General features: G+C 41.5%; 1 protein-coding gene across 5 annotated transcripts in view; it reads right to left on the bottom strand.

Annotated features, from left to right (window-relative positions):
- Positions 1-6,205: 6,205 nt before the first annotated feature.
- The window catches only part of col14a1b (collagen, type XIV, alpha 1b), a 160,524-nt gene continuing 147,372 nt past the window's right edge, over positions 6,206-19,357 (bottom strand). For 2 of the 5 annotated variants that reach the window (XM_080788267.1, XM_080788264.1), the window contains 6 exons: positions 18,370-18,405; positions 17,654-17,720; positions 17,095-17,283; positions 13,892-13,969; positions 12,580-12,735; positions 6,206-8,680 (listed from right to left, as the gene is read on the bottom strand). In XM_080788267.1, the coding sequence (XP_080644393.1) occupies positions 8,301-8,680; positions 12,580-12,735; positions 13,892-13,969; positions 17,095-17,283; positions 17,654-17,720; positions 18,370-18,405 (906 nt within the window). In that variant the 3' untranslated portion in view covers positions 6,206-8,300. Of the gene's footprint in view, positions 8,681-9,308; positions 9,446-9,643; positions 10,518-12,579; positions 12,736-13,891; positions 13,970-17,094; positions 17,284-17,653; positions 17,721-18,369; positions 18,406-19,357 lie in introns of those variants that run through there. The other 3 variants (XM_080788265.1, XM_080788268.1, XM_080788266.1) reach the window with 3 other exon arrangements.

The following is a 19,357-nucleotide window of genomic DNA, read 5'->3' on the forward strand; positions in this document are numbered from 1 at the left end:
ATTTGCTCTTATTTATCTCACATGCGGTAAAGTCACTGAGCTGAAACAGGCTCTCTTCGCCCCATGCCCCCTATACCATGGTCGTCTATGTTTTGCTGAACTGAACTTTATTTGTTTGTTTCATTTTGTAAGACAGTGTAGTTGTACCATCTTTGGTTTAGCTGTCTACAAAATCATCTGTGTGGACGGAGTTTTGAATGTCTGTCTGCACTTAATTTAGTGGTTAAGGTTAAGGTTGGTTCACTAATATCTGCTATGTAAACTTCTTGTTGGTCGCACATTAATTATCAAAGGTATTCCACTTAATTTGTATAACTAAAACACAACCTTTGCTGGTGTAAAAATATATCCATCTAACTATTTAAAGTTTTAAACCCTATTTGGGTTCATGGACTGCAGGCCCTCAGGGTTCTATACTATAGGCCCCCTACTTTTACCTCTACAACAACATTCTTCGCAAAAGATAGACGATCTACATCCACAATTTTTGCTGAATACTTGGTGTGAATAGTGGATCTACATCACATAGAGCTGAGGAATCTACATCACATAGTCTACCTGGAATGTTAACCTGAAAATTATAGTGTGGGGAAAACGTAAGAATGAGGGAGTAGGATGAGGTTAGAGGAAGAGAGGTACAGTACTGTGTGTACACACACACACACACACACACACACACACACACACACACACACACACACACACACACACACACACACACACACACACCACGCGGATTATAACTTTTTGATGAACACCTTGAGTTTCACAATGAAGATGTGGTGTTACAGTAATGTATTCCTGGGTAATTTCTCCAAAAAATGTTTTAATTTAAATTAGAATTTGGAGCATGGTGCTTGCTACTTGGACAAAAACTGCCATGGATCAACTATAGAATTGAAGAATGTGTGTGTGTGTGTGTGTGTGTGTGTGTGTGTGTGTGTGTGTGTGTGTGTGTGTGTGTGTGTGTGTGTGTGTGTGTGTGCATGTCAGAGAGAGAGAATTTTTGAAAATGTGTGAGCACGAGTTATAGAATGTGTCATTTGTACCCTTGTATGCATTTGCATCTGAATGTGCGCACGTGTGTGTGTGTGTGTGTGTGTGTGTGTGTGTGTGTGTGTGTGTGTGTGTGTGTGTGCGTGTGACGCCCTGTTATCTTCCCCAGTGGAACATTTCTACCTGTAATCTCCCCTTAACATTCCCCAGGTGACTTTCATTGCTGTGTGTGTGTGTGTGTGTGTGTGTGTGTGTGTGTGTGTGTGTGTGTGTGTGTGTGTGTGTGTGTGTGTGTGTGTGTGTGTGTGTGTGTGTGTGTGTGTGTGTGTGTGTGTGTGTACTGTATGAATGTGTGCTTGTAGAGAGGCTTTGAGTGTGTTTCCTGGAGAGCTTCACAGAGACCACCGGAGGAGATAACTGCGTCTCTACAGAAGCATCAGATTCACACACTAAAAGGAACACCCAGGCTGAGACATTCTCTCTCTTTTCATAGGCTATTCATACAATGTATTTTATATAGTCGCTGTCAAGACAAAACCGTATGTCCAAACGCCTTACTTTTCAGGAAAAAAATGTCAATATGTCTTTGTTTCAATGGATCCACGTTACTTATTTAGTCACAAGCTCTTAAAATAAATAATAATAATATAGGGCCCACTTTTTTTTGTCACATAATATGAAATTTGTCCTCCCATCCTATATCTACTAGGAGCAGCGAGCAGCAATTTGTGCAAACCCCTCTGGGACTAATTATGGATAAAGAAGTGTCTTGCACACATTGCTGGCATAGCCTGGAATTGAACCTGCGACAACAATGGGCCTCGATCTGGCTGCCCACGTGCCCAGGTACGCTCTTAGTTACACACACACACACACACACACGCACACGCACACGCACACGCACACGCACACGCACACACACACACACACACACACACACACACACACACACACACACACACACACACACACACACACACACACACACACACACACACCTCTCTCTCTATGTCCTCCATCACTATGTCCTCCATCACTATGTCCCCCCTCCCCCCGTTTCTCTACCTCTCTGTCATGAGAGGTAATGAGTCGAGTGCAGTGGTGGAAAAAGTAATCAAATATGTAACTAAAGTTTTCTAATATATGTAGTGGACTGTGGAGTAAAAGTACAATATTTGGATGATCCGAGATGTAGTGGAGTATAAGTAAAAGTATTGGAAATTGGAATCACTCAAGTAAAGTAGGAGTAAAAGTACAAATTCCTCAAAATTGTACTTAAAGATGGAGTGCTTAGATTTTTTTCCACCCTAAAACATGATCATCAGGAATTATTATTATATAAAGAGGAAGATTTTCAAAAAAGTGTACAGTATTTGTTAAAATTACATTTTTATGTGGACACGCCCTCCAGTTCATTAAGTATGCCTGGTTTGCCTGGTGGGTGGTGATCCACCTGAACTGAAGCCACACCCACAGCTGTTGTTGTATTATAAAGGGGGAGGGGTTAGGGGAGGGGATGATAGTGTAATGTCACACTGTTATTTTCATTGGCACATTTGACTGTCAAGGTTTCAGCCTCCAGGAAGAAACCCTAAATAGAAATGGAAGACATCATTGCACATAAAAACCACACCAAGGGATCTAACTGAAGTACTGTCACCTTATTAACACATGAAAAACTGGGAAAAAATACAAAAATCATGGCACTCCATCTTTAAGTAAAGTAAATGTACTTAGTTACGATTGGAGTGTTGAGTGAGTTTCTCATTGACCACATCAGACTGACGAGTGAAGAGTGTCATCAGTGGGAGAGTCAGACTGTCACCAAATGTCAGGCATTATTTTATAGACAAAACGGATCAAAAAGAAAAGGGCACATCCTTTTCAGATTAAAAGTTAATGATTTTATTTCATGGGTAAACTTTGTATGACACCTAATCATTTTAATTATTTTAAGATTTACTTTCATTCCACTTTTATATTTCCAGTAGAGCCGTTTAGATCAAAGGATTTGATGATAAGCTTTGTGATCAATGTTGGGAAGGTGAAAATGAACGCAGCATCAAGCACTGATCATCATAAGCTGACTCGCTACTTTGACTTGAAGACAGCAAAATATAACAGAAAAATTACTTTGAAGCCTATACTTCGTATAAGTCCCTATCTGACAAAATAATTTCTAGAGAGAGACTGTTTGAATCCCATACTGAAATGTATATTTACACCACATATTTTTTATTTTAGACAGCCTGAATTATTCCCCAAGATGACAATGAGAAAATACTGTTTAATAAAAAAGACTTTGCATTTGATCAATGCAGCAATGTCATGTTTGTGTATGGGGGCATCAACAAATTACTAAAATGTACAGTATGTTTACGATCAAATAAATGGGACCTCAGCCTATAGAGTAATATGTATATGTCCATACATCTAACATCGTAACTAACTGAGCTGACAAGCATGTTTTAGATGGGGCTTTTAAATCACATGCAAATAAATATCATGTAAATAATGTAGGTTATTGGTTGTAAATCCTGTACGATAAAATGTGCTTTCTTAACCCAAAGGTGCCTTACAATTCGAGTGGGGTGTTTGCATGCCGTGCCCACCCGATTGCCCATTCTGGGTAGTCTCTTGGTTAATTTATCACTTAAACTAAGGACCGGGAACATCATGGGTTTAACACCTGGCCTATAAGGGAGTTTGGATGGGAAAAGTCTGATATTAGACAGCGCCACAGAAGAGAGGGGAGAGAGACAGAGACAGAGAGATGCTGGTATATAACTTGGGGAACATAGGTACAACATAGAACAAATACTTTATGCCAAACCTGAGGAAGACAGGCTACAGACAGATGAAAGATGGGTAAAATGAAACCTGAGGAAGACAGGCTACAGACAGATGAAAGATGGGTAAAATGAAACCTGAGGAAGACAGGCTACAGACAGATGAAAGATGGGTAAAATGAAACCTGAGGAAGACAGGCTACAGACAGATGAAAGATGGGTAAAATGAAACCTGAGGAAGACAGGCTACAGACAGATGAAAGATGGGTAAAATGAAACCTGAGGATGACAGGCTACAGACAGATGAAAGATGGGTAAAATGAAACCTGAGGAAGACAGGCTACAGACAGATGAAAGATGGGTAAAATGAAACCTGAGGAAGACAGGCTACAGACAGATGAAAGATGGGTAAAATGAAACCTGAGGAAGACAGGCTACAGACAGATGTCAGATGGGTAAAATGAAGGTCGGAAGGAACAAGGGTATAGAGAAAGATGACCAAACTAGAAAAAGTGCCCCTCGGGGGATGTACCGATTTGGATCAAATCTGAAGGAGTAATATAAAAAAAAGTGTTTTACATAAGTGGCGCTATAAAGAGCAGATGTTCTTTTTAATATATAGTTTTTATCCCACGATTTTGCAACCCATTTTTTCACAGTGTCAATCTAATGTAATCCTGGGCGCTACACTTCCTCAGCCAACCTGGGGGGGGCAGCAGACTGACCTCATGCTTCCTGCTATGCATGAGGAGTCCAAGCTGCTTTATAAAGAGCATACAAAGTTTTACACAGATCGGTGCAGTTATAGGTATAAACACGAATGGGCCAGTTATAGTGCCACCATGAGGCTGATGTGAAAGTTTTGTGGCATTTCGTCCTCGGCCTAATGGGAATGTGCACGCAACATTTCCCTCAAATTGCACTGCAAACTTTTGAAGGCAATCTTAGTCAATGGGGATGGAATATGGGGAAGCGGACAGGTCCGTGTTGATCACATGACTATTAGAGATAGTGTACATACCGAGTTGCGTGATGTATGGATAAAATGTGTACGAGTAATATAAAGAAATGTTTTGCAAAAATATGCCTCATGGTGGCGCTATAACAGCCCATTGTGGAAAAATAGTTTGTAACAGACGGACGGACACACGGACAGAGTGCAAAACATACTCTCCCCATGCCTTCGGCCTGGTGGAGCCAATGATGCACCTGAAGAGGTGGTTAGAGAAACAGAGATGGAGACAAGGACACAGGAGAGTGCAAGGATTAGCAACCCGAGACACTTTATGCTCTAATGACAATGAGGGACTCTGCAGTGCAATTAGCAGGAAGTGGAACCCAGCCAGAGTCATGCACATGTCAGACCACAGGACCCACCTCGGTGACCAGATGCCTGCGGTTGGTAGATTCAGATTGGCATCTCATCAGGTGGGCTGACCTATATAATCATATTATGCAAATAAATGGGTGGACAGACACAGAGCTATAGACAGAAAGACAGACAGACAATAAGCATCTGTTCAGCCTAAATGCAACAGAGGAGTAGCTCAGACTATACATCCTCTTACTGCAGTAGACAAGGGGGAAAAACTCTAATCTGAGATGTTTTTTAAACTGTCATTTTATCTATCTGTATAGTCAAGTGTAGGCTAATACACAGTCAAGCTGGCACATTTGCCATGGTTAGAGATGCATAAAGTTGAATTCTCAGCCATTTATTTATTTCCCTTCCAAATTCAGTCATCGTGCCAATTAAAGGGAAAAACCACACATTTAAGGTATATTAATGACATAGTTCAATGTTGCTGTTGTACCCCAACATGGGCCAATTGTGTTTGTATACGCCGCCATACATACACCTTCGGCCAAACCGGATGCGGTGGATTCCAAATTGTTTGTTTGTTTTTTTCAGATCCCCATTAGTCACTGCTTTAGTAGTGACTATACTTCCTGGGGTCAAACAGTAGGCTACAATGAAAATGTACAGTGTTATAAAAACATACACAAGTAATACTGTATACTGTACTGTCTACTGTACAGTCTGTGATGTTGGACAGGTGATGCTTCTGCACCACCTGAGCACTCCCTGCTATTGGGAAATGTCGACCTGATTGTTGAGTCAGTAGAGTCACACCCTCCCTACTACAGGTGCAGCAGTCAAGTGTGAGGCCATGTAAACATGTCACATAATTGTATACTTATTTCATCGCTTGTAAATATTCACGTTCCTGGTCAACTAGACAGTAGTGCAAAGTCCTTAACCACTTTTCAACAGTTGTGAATCTGTAGGTATCTATCTCATCCTCGGTCTACTCTGCAAGACATCCCAAAACACTCGCCCACAGTGACCACCACATAACCTTTTCTCTGTTTTTCTTCTTCTGGCAAGTACATATACAAAGGGAGCCACAAAAAGCAAATGGTTGTAGCTACTTCAATTTTATTGTTTGTTTGAGAAAAATCAATTAAGTAAAAAATGATTTACTTCCTTGATTTATTTATTGTATTATTTAACATTGTGGTAAGAGGTGCAGATGGTGACGTGTCAGAGAGCCATGTTTAGACCTCACTGTGGTCTGACTAAACAGCCCTCATGACAAAACAATCAAATCCTTCCAAATGCATTAGATTTTCATCCAGATCAATAGCTCCAAAAAGAAAATATATATATAATCTCTGCGGGCTAACAAAGACATCTGAACGTGTTGAATATGTGTTTCACAAATATTTGGAACTCATTCAGGTAAATGGGCCTCAATTATCAACTAATATACACATATGTTATAGGGAATGTTTCAAAAATGTTTTAAAATTGAATACGACTTCAAATAACACCACATTTGCAGAAACCATGTCAACCACTTAAACCCCATGCAGCATCCGTGTTGTAGGAAAACCCTTTGCTGAAAATAGCAGATTGACAAGCTTCCACAGAACATAGAACCTTCCATTCCAACATAAAACGGAAAAGAAACTTAGTATGGAGCCCTGATGGACTCCACTCAGCCATATGGGGTTTTAGTGGTTAACGATAGATTATAACATTAGACGCTGAGGCTCCACTCCACAAAACAAAAGTCACAACGGTCTGCAAAAGGCACGAACACAAAAAAATAGGAAAATAACTTTATCAAGAACTGAAGAATGTCTGTCCCTTGCTCGTCACCACCATCACCAATGTTGAAAGTGAGGTGATTGTGACTTAACAATGTGTCCGCAACGGCTCCCAGACACGGCAAAATACAATGTTCAACAGAAAAAAATAAAATAATACACTCTCTTGTATCTTCAACTAGAATACTCTCATTATATTACATAATATTTCATTTTAGCACCTTGTCAATCTCCCATTGACACCACAGCAAGAAATACAAAGGGCAAAGTAAAAAAACAAACGCTGGTAACTTATAACACTGTATCAATGGTTAACTGCCTACGATTTGAGGAGCTGAAGGCTCGATACTTGTGTAATGGAATGGTATAATCATGCATTCTATGATTATGAGACAAAAACAGACAGATGGCTTCTTGACATGACACAAGCACATTAAAACAAAACCATGCAACACAGTACACTGCGTACAGTATGTGGGCTGTTTCATAATCTGAATAAATAATCCTGAAACTGAATACCTGGTAACACAGTTCAGCAGCCTCAAATGATAAATGAATTTAGGTACTAAAATGAAAATATTTATCCATATAAACTAACTTTTATTTGTGGATTATTTAACCACATGAACCATTTTCTGGGCATGCCATAGGCCTAACAGGTGAACATTCGGCTAAAATAGCCAATTTACAGTACAAGCTCACAATGCAATGCACTTATAGATCGGCTATTTCCAGTGAAGAGATTTTGTGTACAGGGGAGAAAAAGACAGGTCATAGAATAGGCCCCTGGGGGACACTGGTCAACAGAGTTATAGGGTTTAAGTGGTTAATATCATGCCCATGTAGTAAACATTACATTGACTGTGAAATAGTATGTATTGATAACTCTGTAATGCTATCAGACCATTGAGAGGCACTTAAAGGTCCCAACAACCAGATAAAAGACAATAATTGACACAATGAGCAAAAAGTTAGAAAACAAAAAGACAAACTATTACTTATTTTACTGACAAATGTTTTGTTAAATATGAATTTGAAAATGAGAACACATTTAGTCTTCCTCACAAATGGCTAGCCAGACACAAAGTGAGGAACAAGAGAAAGAGGCTCGGAAATACACGAAGTAAACTGAACAATTCTGTATAGTTCTCCTGCTTGGAAAACTAAACGTGTAGATGATCAGTAAAATAATTCAATGGTCTTAAATGAATTGAAATACCTTTAAAGTACCCCCCCACCCCCCCAGCACACAATGTTCATAGGAAATCCTTTATTACATCAGGCACTTTATTGATTTGTCCATAACGAATCCCAGCTCACCACCAATCAGTGAACAGAAATGCCCAGAGGTGGCCATCTCTCTCTCTCTCGCTCTCTCTTCACCAATCAACTCCCTCGATTTTAATTAGTCCCTGGCGACGTATCCGCCCTCCTTTTTAGTCTCCTCTTCAGGGTACCAAGCGGCCCTTCTCCCCCGTCTCCCCCCTCCTCTCCTTGCTCCTCCTCCTCTCCTTCTACCGTCGCTCCTCCGAGGCTCCTTGTGAGGCGGTGAACGCCAGGAGACCTGAGCTCCACATCGTCCTGCGAGAGGGTGTCTTCGCCAGGCGATACGGGCTGAGGGGCCGGGTAGTTGGGCTGCTGGTAGTACTCTGGCGGGTAGCCCCCTCCGCGGTAGGAAGCGTAGGGGTCTTGCTCATCGGCCTCTTCATAGTTCTGGAAGGCGTTAGACGGGAGTTGGACTGAGGAGATAGTGCGGAAGTCAGTTTCCTCGCCGCCGCCCTCTGGGTTGTTTTGTTTTTTTTGCCCGCCAGGCGATCAGTCAGCAAATCAGCCGACCAGCAGCACACCACACCAGCCAACCGGGAAGTCAGCCCCGCCAGTCAGTAGGCATTGGTCAAGTCAGGCAAGCAGGAAGACAGGCAGCAAAACCCCCAAAACCCAAAAGGAAAAACAGCCACCATCACCACCACCACCACAGGAAGGAAGGTTTTGGGTTGTTTGTTTGTTGGGTTAGCGCGACATGGTAGTTGGAAGGGAAGGAGCAAAACACAGAGGAGCAAAACACAGAGGAACAAAGGTTACCAAGGGTTATTGTGGGGTTACTGACTTGGGGTTACCAACGGTAAAGACTGACAACACGAAAAGCTGAGTTAAAAACAGTGGTTAAATTCAAGCTATATTGTGTTAAGTTAAAATGTAAAAATTAACTATAAAAGTGTTAGGTTTAAGTCTGTGGATGAGATAAAGTTAGATTCTCTATTTGCTAAATTAATCTCAGGTTTACTGGGCATTATGTCCTAATGATAAAGTTAAGGCTATACAATAACGTGCAAAAGTTGAGTTATATTATAAGAAGACCTCGTGCAGACGAGCTTTTGAAAGCTCACAGATGGATTTACATCTTAGTGTAAAAAGAGGTCTAAGTATTGAGTCAATAAAGCCAATGAGGTTAAAACAGGGCCACCGGTCTGTCATAATCTATGGAGGAAAAGTATTGAGTCAATAAAGCCAATGAGGTTAAAACAGGGGCACCGGTCTGTCATAATCTATGGAGGAAAAGTCAGGAGAGGACAACGATGTCAACATGAGGAGGAACTGGGATGAAAAATACTTTCTATTGAACTAATAACGGGAAGTGGATTTTTCACCAAATCTAGTTTTTCCAATGTGACTGTGATGTCCATGTCAAATAAACATAAATAGGCTATAACATTTTCCCTTTAAGATATAATCCTATATTGACAATAGGCTATAAGCCACTTCACTGACCAATGGACAGCAATTTCACCTGGCATCTTTAATTGATTTTACACACAAAGAAACATGATATTTATACTGTAGGAAGTGTATTCTGGCCTTTGTTGTCAAGGCTCCAAAACTTGTTCCTCCTGCCTGAGGAACAATATTTTACTTGTAGTTCATACTAAGTAAATAAAGCTTATTATTGTTATTAGTTAGCATTATTAACATTCAGCAGTCACCATCTGGTGACTACCACTCTCTTTCAATATCTGCATTTTATACCCACTATTATAAAGCTTAAGCTGTTCTTCATCTGTAAGACCAATAATGAAGAGAGAAGACAAGAGCCAAGGGTAAGCTTCCATAGTCTATGCCAGTGGTTCTCAAAGTGGGGTCTGAGGAGGACCCCCAGGGTTCCAGGGGGTCCACTGCAACAGGAGGAAAAGTTTAACTGCACTATTATTGGCCTTATACGGCCTAGAGAAGATAATGTACAGGAATGACTATTCAGATCATACTGTAGGTTTCCCTCTCTCCAAATAGACAGTTGTCTAACAACATAAATATTCTCTTTTGGGGTGCCCTGGCACAATATGTATTAAAATGGGGGTCCGCAGGCTAACACATATCAATGAGGGGTTCATGAACATGAAAATGTTTGGGGAACAACTGGTATATCTATTAGATTAACTATCAATCATTTAGCCAGTTACTTTCACAACACCACAGTACACTGAGAACCACTGGTTTATGCATTATTACTCCATTGCATCGCTCTGCAACCTTATTCAGCAGCAATTACTGCACTTTAGAGGTTATGAGCATAGCTAGCTTAGTACTCTTTCAGATACTGGCCAGGCAGATACTGTGGTTGGCCTGGGGGCGATATCAACAGTGGAATTGCACGGCAAGCAGGTTGAGGAAGACAACAATGACAAACACAAACACAAAACACAGGGTCATAATTACAACATGCAGACATAACGTGAACAACCCTGTAGTCTGAAATCACGGAAAAAAGTCCTACTGTACTTTTGGTAAAAGCACTTAAGACTTGATTTCACACTTACTGTAGTTGTGTGCCTGAGTCGCACAGGGAGAAACAACATTTCAACATGTCTGATGCTTTTTTCAGTGCAGGCTACTGTGTCACCATTGACCTCAGTCAACAACGAGGTGATAGAGTCACACATTGAAGGTATCTCTGTCTGCTGTTACACTTGTCGATTCATGTGATTTGAGATCTGATCATAGAGACTTGGCCTGAGAGAGAATATTCCTGAACATATAGAAATGTTCTCTGTATTCTCAACACCACACCAGCTTTCATTGATCTGAGAGAAGTACTGTATCAGTATATAACTGATTTTTGTGCTGCAGGTACAGACAGTAGATCTGACTGTAGACCTTGAAATCACATTGAAACCACAGTAACGGATTCACATTCTTCATCACGGAATCACAATCATGCATTTGTAATTTAGATGAATGCAACTCATGTAGGATTATCTTTGTGTTTAGTAGTTGCATTGCATTTCCCTATAATGGGCCATTACATTTCCACTTGTGAGGTGCTTTCAGTCAGCCCATCTAATTTCATGGTAAAGTATTGATGAGAAAATCCCACATGTAGCTTCATTCACATAAAATCCACATTAATCACAGTAATGCGGTTGATTAGGAATAACATAGATTAAATAATGGTCACATGCTAAGATGCAGAATCTGCTCAGTGCTATTGCTGGCTATAGTAGAGAGTTCTCACCTCTGGCTCTAGAGAAACCAGAATACTGCTGATTGTAATTCAAGCAATCTAATGAGGGATTAATGAAACTAGTGGAATCTAATTAATTACCTGCTAGAGTAGAAAACTACAAGTAAATCTAGAGTTGAGGACCACTTCTTATGATGTATGCCGTTTACAGTGTAGTTTATACTGTTCAAGCAGTAATGCAATCAGATGAAGACACTTACTGTAAGGTATAGAAAGTGACTTTTCAGGCAACCTTGATGATCACCAACTGGTGAGTCTTAACACTGCTGCTTTACTAGTGTGGCAAAGCCAGCCCACACATTTCACTTTGCTCATCTGAAATTTAGTTTTGAGCCTATACAGTAAAAATGCACAGAGAGTTGGCATAACAGGCTAGTGGCCGCTATTCAAGCCATTTGGAGGCCACTCAAAAATATAATATTTTTCAAACAGAAAAAACATTTGAAGTATTAAGTACTTCCTCTTACTCTTACGTTTATGAGTCATGCATTTCTTAGACATACTCTGAGTTACCAACATTCTGACTTACTACATAATATGAAACCAATTCTGGATCTTAGCAGCAATTGTATTTCAAGGTGCTTTCATTTCCCCTTGTAATACAGTGAGTGTAGATTATTTCTGGATCATGTGTCAAGTTTAACCCAATGTGTGCTCTTTGCTTTGCGTCATCAGGCCAAAGAGAATTGGGTTAAACGTTTATTCGTTTTACAGGCACATGACCCTCCCACATAAGTGACCTTCATTCCATAATGATTTGCATAGGAAAGGCAAAAAGGGTTTCAAATGCAGTCGAACTACGAGCACATGCCTTCCATCTAACATGCTTCATATATGTAATTAGAATCAGGTGCACATCTTTTAAACGCACCATTTACAGGCAGCATTCATCAACACTCAAAATCACTGGACTGAAACATACAAAATCATTCTTTTTACCGATCAAAGATTTTAAGAAGTACTGAGATGACCGTTGGCTGGATCACACTTTGACGCACTGACACATTCTGAACTATTAGTTAATGTCGCAATATCTTTGGTTCTACAGTAAGTACAGCTAATAGTTAACTAGCTACTAGTAGGTAACTATTAGTTAATACAGTAACTGAATAGCTGTTTATCTAATGACTATGAGAGGTCTGGTGCTGTACTTTTCCTACATACCTCCGACATTGTAGCCAACACAGGCGTTCTGGTCACAGTAGCCTGGAGGACCAGCAGAGCCCACAGGCCCGGGGACCCCAGGTCGACCAGGGCTACCGGGGTTGCCGGGGCGGCCAGTCGGACCCTGGCTTCCAGTTCTGCCCTGACCAGGGACACCTGGGACAGAGAATGAGAGGTAGGGGCGGCAGGGGGCAGAAGTAGATTCATGTAGAGCATGGGTTTACAAACTTTTCAGCCCCGACCCCCAAATAATGCTGCCATTGACTCGCGACCCAAACCGAGTAACCCCGGAGAGGGGTCAATGAGGGCTCTAGGGCTGTCACGATTACAACATTTACATCAACACAACATTACATTTTTAGCAGACCATTAATCGGCATACAAATAATTGCGATTAACGATTTAATTGTGTTTTGTGCATTGAAACAATGGAACAAAAGAAATTGACAATTTAATACTTTCAAAAACGTATGAAAAGAAATGCAGAAATGTCTGATTTGGTTTATCGTTGAACATCTTTGCAATTTTATCTTCATTTCATATGAAGGGAGACGATCAGAGTGAGAGATCATTTGGTTCAGTTTTGGAACAGAAATCTGCCTTAAATGTTTTGACAGAGCTGTGATTTTCTCCACCAAAATGTAAATGTAAAAAATGTCAAATTAAAACAAAAACTTTCACATGGTGAGCTCTGATTATTTTCAGATCTGTTTGTTTAGTTCCGTTAATGAACAGTTTTATAATTTAGTTCTTTCTTTCAATCATTTTATTTTTTTCATTTTTGCACAAACCGATACATGACTCACATATACATACACAGACTAACCGACATACATTAATCATACATACGTCCATACATCATCTTCTTCTACTCCTTATATACTTGTTCATGTAGTCTTAGAAATCTTACAGCCTTTGTTCTTAACATGAATATTTCCTTAATTTGCCAAACCTCTTGATAATATTTCTGCGTATTCTACTCCCATGTATTCCACAACTGGGCCCCAAACCAAGAAGAATCCATCCATGTCTCCTTGGAGAACATGTGTGAGCCGTTCTAGTGGGAGCAGTTGTAGAACATTATGGAGCCAACTAAATAATTTAGTTCTATAACTGAGTTTTAGAACAATAACTGTAATTAAATGTTATGAAATGACTTTTGTTCTCACTAATCCCCAGCCAGACCCCAATCCCAGAATTAATTTTATTACACCTGGAGCTCAAGGTGAGTAGGTAGGTAGGTACTAGGTAGGTAGGTACTAGGTAGGTAGTTACTAGGTAGGTAGATCGATTGATCAATATATTTTTTTACCTGGTGGTCCTAGGGGACCTCTGGGGCCTTGAACTCCAAGACCTGGTTGTCCCTTCTCCCCCTTCTCTCCTGGCAAACCTGGACAGACAGACAGACAAAGAGGTAGTTGATTTCACGACACGTCTCTAAACTCTATTCCATCTTATCCAACTCCAAGCTAAATCCTTTTCCCACCAAACATAAATCAACTTGACTCTCTTCCCACCTCTACTCCTGTATTCCGTTAAAATATGCTTGACTCTGCTACTCCTGCCTGCAGGCTGAATGCTGCAGGCTAAATGGACATCTCTCCAGTCCTAACACAATACTGTAGATATCTGATTTTAACAAGAAGCTAGCGGCACCGTGGGCATCTACACAGAGAAGAAATATTGACTCTGGATATTGTAAAACATAATTCACACCGCTGTGAAGTGAGGGGCGCCCGTTGTGGCTGCCACATTCATAAATAATTATGTTACATGAATGCAATGTTTTATTGTATAAAACGAAATCAGTCACAAGATTATATTGGCCATATTACGTCTCACGTCGTTGCTGGTGTTGACATATGTTCTCTGCAAGCACGACTCAGCAGATTCTCATCCACCATGGAACAATATTTGCCTGATGAAGACCTTGTAGGTCGAAACGTTGCAATTTGTTGCCTCTAAATAAAGTAAGTTTCGGATCTCTAGAAACTTGTGTGTTGGATGTTCTTTCTCTTCCTTGATGTTTGCCTGGCCTAAATATAGGCATTGAGATGCATGTGCACACAATCTTCTCTGTGAACCTCACCCACCCACCAACCCTTTCTTTAGAGATGGAGGGCCCTATATTGCCCCATTTTCCTCAATATAGGGATTTAGTAATGTGTGAGAGGCGTTGCCCTTTAACTTGGCTATCTTATGCCACTTCTTAATCCTTAAAACAAAACCTCCGCTACCCATGATTACATTATGCATAGGTGTGGTTTGGGCGTTACACAACTTAAACCAATCAGTGTGCCAGGTGCCATTGCCTTTCAGAGATCCATTATCCATAATCCATTATGCCCTGGAGTGAGCCTTAAGGAAGAGCAACGCGGGCTGCCTTGGAATACATTTATATTAGATACAGAAGGTTGTTTTGCGTGTCCAGTATTGGACTGTCATCCACTCCATGACCAACACAGTAAGTTTGTGGATAATTAAGACAGAACGAGACCTCTGAGCTGTGAATGTTCTGCAACATGCATGCGTCAAGCCGAGGCAGCTCCAACTCAATTCATTCTTTTATCAAACGGATTCGCATTATGGGTGGTTTGAAGAGGTACTTTCTGTTGTCCTAAACCTGTGTGTATACGATAGCAAATCTAGGGAAAGCGCATCAACACGCCTACAGACACACCTCCACCCGAAAATATAGGAGTTGCGCAAGTAGGCAAAGCACAAGTAGACACTCGACAGAGTGGAGTTCTAGTTGTAGTTCCAGCTGGAGTAGCACAATCCCCAGGGGTTGAACAGGGTGTGGGCTTGATCCCTAGCCTGGCCAGGCAGACCCCCACGTACATATCCTCAAAACGCAAGCGGGTAATGCTCAGAGAGTGCATGGCCACCCAGTTCATCCCCATCATTGTCTTTATAGCCAGGTTGTAGTAGGTATCCAAAAAGTCCTGCTGAATGATATTGCGGTGCCTCAGGCTCTCAGACTCCAGGGTCTTCTGCTGTAGGCGTCCCAGCTCGCCTTCCTTCACCCCCAACAGGAACAGCCGGATGACTCCTAAGCCTGGAGCCAGGCTCTCATTTCCCCATGTCTGCCGTATTATATTCCGTGCCTCTACTTCATGAGCCTCGGTGAGTATAAGTAAAACTAGGAATGGTGGTGGCTTTCCCTGGGAATTTGTTTGACTCGTCAATGATGTAGGGGTACGGCCCAGTAGTTAGCATATCCCTCACCTGGGTGTAGTTAGCAGACCCCTGGGTGACTGCTGGGTGACAGTTGGGTGACCCCTGGTTGACCCCTGGGTTTTTCACTTGGGTTGGCATTAGCTGGCAGAGAGTTTTTTCTCATGTGGGATCTTATGAATGTCACGGTTTTGAACACTGGCAGACACCTGAATAAAAGTTAAAGGGTTGGCCCAGGCCGGCCGAGCGGTCCAGGTAAGCGTGTCACAGGTTCGAGTCCCGATCCCAACAACCTTTTCTGCATGTCTTCCCCCCTATCTCTCTCCCCCTTTCCTGTCAAACTATACTGTTAATCTGTGAATAAAGGCAAAAAGCCCCAAAAAAAGAAACGTTGAAGGGTTCCCACTGTAGCTGCCACAGTCATTGCAGATTCACTGCCACTATATACAGTATGTTACGGTTGGATGGATACACCCGCCTTCTAATGAGAGCGCAAAATCTGTCTTGGAAGAGCCACCCATCGACTAATCTAATATACGGCAACCTTCCCCGTGTTCTTCACTTGTCCGATCCAGAAGAACACAGTTTGCCGGCCACTGCTACAGAGCAGACAATGAGGTTATATCTTCCCTGAGGTTATGTCTGCCTCAAAGCAGTCCAGAGGTAGAAAACTGTCGTTCCCTGATGTCATCGCTAGGGACACATGCATCAGTAAGCAGGAACTGGGGATGTCAATGAAGGATCGGAAAGTCTGGCGTGGCATTGTGAAATCCATGATCTCGATCGTGGTCGAAAAATGATGATGATGATGATGTTACAAGACATGAATGCAGTGTGTTATTGTATAATAAACGAAAGATGTATTTAAATTGGCCACATGACGTCTAACGTTGTAAACAAACTATGTCCATAGACTTGGCTGGCAAACAATTTTGGGTAAAGTGCTCTTAACAAACATAGAATTGGCTGCCATATGACCTAATTTCAAAATCCATTCAAAACATTTGAAAAGAAAATAATGAAAGACTTGTTTATTAGGTATTGTAATGTAAGTTTAATTAAGTACTGTAAGCAGGAGCCTCTCTCCTGTTTTGTTTCTGTAGCATGAGGAAGCCTGATGTACAAGTAGGCTACACTCTTGGCCCATGACACTGGTATGTTGCAGGAACTTAGCCCAATCCAACCCTTGATGCTTGAATTTGTGCCAAGCAGGGAGGGGTTTGGTTTTTATAGTCGTTGGCATGACGCGTCTGGGGATCAAACCCCGACCTCCGAAATCTCAGGGCAGACACTCTAACATCTATAATGGAATAGAATGTATGTGTTTTGTTATGTTACCAGCGGTTCCTGGTTGTCCGTTCTCTCCATTGGATCCAGGGAAGCCTGGTCTTCCAGGAGGGCCCCCCTCTCCTTGAGTGCCTGGGGATCCTGCTCTGCCGGGCTCTCCAGGGGGTCCGGCCACGGTGCGTATGGACACAGGCTGGCTGGGCACCTGGTTCAGGATGGAGCTGTAGCGTGCCATGTGGCCTGCAAAGAAGAAAGGCCAGTTTTACTACAGTATTGGTTGACTTGTGATATCGTTGCTGTCTGGAACCTTTTTTCCCCGTAAATGAACACCCAGAGGCAAAAAAAGTAGCAGTTTTGCTGTTTTTGAATTTGAATCCTGAAAATTAAGAGTTTTGGAGCTATGAGGTTTGACAGAGACAATATACATTATTTCTGGTCTTTTCTCTGCATGTCTCATTTTCAGTCTCCCTTTTTTCGGAGGTGATCATGACATACGCTGTCATGTGTCTGTAACAAAATGGGCTTTGAGAAAGAAATTATTAATCTTAATTGGATTAACATTAATACACGTCACTAGTCATCATTAGTCCAGTGGAGTATATATACTTACTCTGTATGAGCTGTTCACAGACCGTCCGGGCGATGGCCTGAACTGATGCTGAGGACTGGACGTCACCCTGGACACACACACACACACACACACACACACACACACACACACACACACACACACACACACACACACACACACACACACAGTGAGTATATGTACACATATCAGACAACACAAACATGGACAGACAAACCAAACCAAAACAAACCAAAACAGAGACATTAGTGTATGGCTATGTGCACGCGCACGCACGCACGCACTGTGTGAAGCCAACAGGTGACTGTCCTTACAATCGAGTGCACTCCACTAGGACCACCACATGGTGTAATTTGGCCTAATAGGAATGGTGCACTGCCTCTTGTGTATTGTGTCTCAATATTCTTGTGCCTATAGTATACATTTTATGTAAGGAAGCATCTTTCACGCGCGTGCACACACACACACACACACACACACACACACACACACGTGTGCGTGCGTGTGTATATATGTATATATATATAAGTAGGCCTATGAATAAGGCCATTATAAAATAAAGCACTATGAAAACACTTTTACCAAATACAATGTGGTCCAACAAGCATTCATCAAAGTTAGTTCCAATTCAGCTGGGTTGGTTTTGTGTGCGTGTGTGTGTGCGTGCGTGCGTGTGCGTGCGTGCGTGTATGTATGTCAGACTCATTCACTTAACATTTTGGCAGAGACTTACTTACCCTTTCACCTTTATCCCCTTTGCTTCCGGGAGAACCCTGCAAGAGACGAGAGACGATAAGACAAAAATAACACTGCCTTCTTAAAGGATTCACCCAGTCTGGCTTTGTATGTTCTGTGGTACATTCTTCAGGTGAAAAGCTACAGAAAGAAAAGGATGCAAAGTCGCTGTTGAATCGATGCAGCTTATTTTGAAAGCAATGTGACATGTGACATGTCTACAACTCCAAAAAGCCAAAAGAAAATGAAAAGAAAGGATAACGTCCCAAAGCTTGTACCAGGCTACAACATCATGATTCAATGTTTATTTGCAAAACCACTCCATGGTGTTGCACTGAAGCCTATACAAATATAAATAGCAATGCAATGTTAATCTTGGTGACTTAAAAGCTAAACGAAAAAGGCACAACTGACCCTACAGCAGGAAATGATTATTTAAAACGAAATTGAACACACATTGGTAGCACGAATATTCAAACTCTATGCAATTGATATCATGATCCTAAGATCCCAAGTATTTTTGTTGTCAGTTTTCCCTGCAAAAAGGCAAAGGTTGAGTCCAGTAATTAGCGACAGTACCGTACAGTAATTACTACCGTAGCATACACACAAACTCCCACAGCATTTAGTTTACTAGATTTACTAGATTACTAGATTACTAGTTTAATAGAGGGGGGACTGAATTCTCATCTGGATTTTGGCACTGGGGGGTTGGCAAAAACAAATCTCACCGACATTTGAATGTGCAGGGTAGCCTTTGACAGCTTAGTAGACAAGCATGGACGAGTCCTGTATTCTGTGCTTTTAAAGTCCACCTACCCATCTGAATGAGAGAATAATTATTCCCCATGCTTATATGTTGTTTCACGCATGTATCTGTGCAGCGTGCAACCCGACACATTCCATCTCTTGGCTGAGAAAACGGTATCTCCCTCTCCCTATTATATAATATAATTAAGTCTTCTAATCCTATAGGACCGACTCAGAACC

The sequence above is a fragment of the Protomyctophum bolini genome (assembly GCF_963924005.1).
Source record: "Protomyctophum bolini genome assembly, chromosome: 17".
Lineage (NCBI taxonomy): Eukaryota > Metazoa > Chordata > Actinopteri > Myctophiformes > Myctophidae > Protomyctophum > Protomyctophum bolini.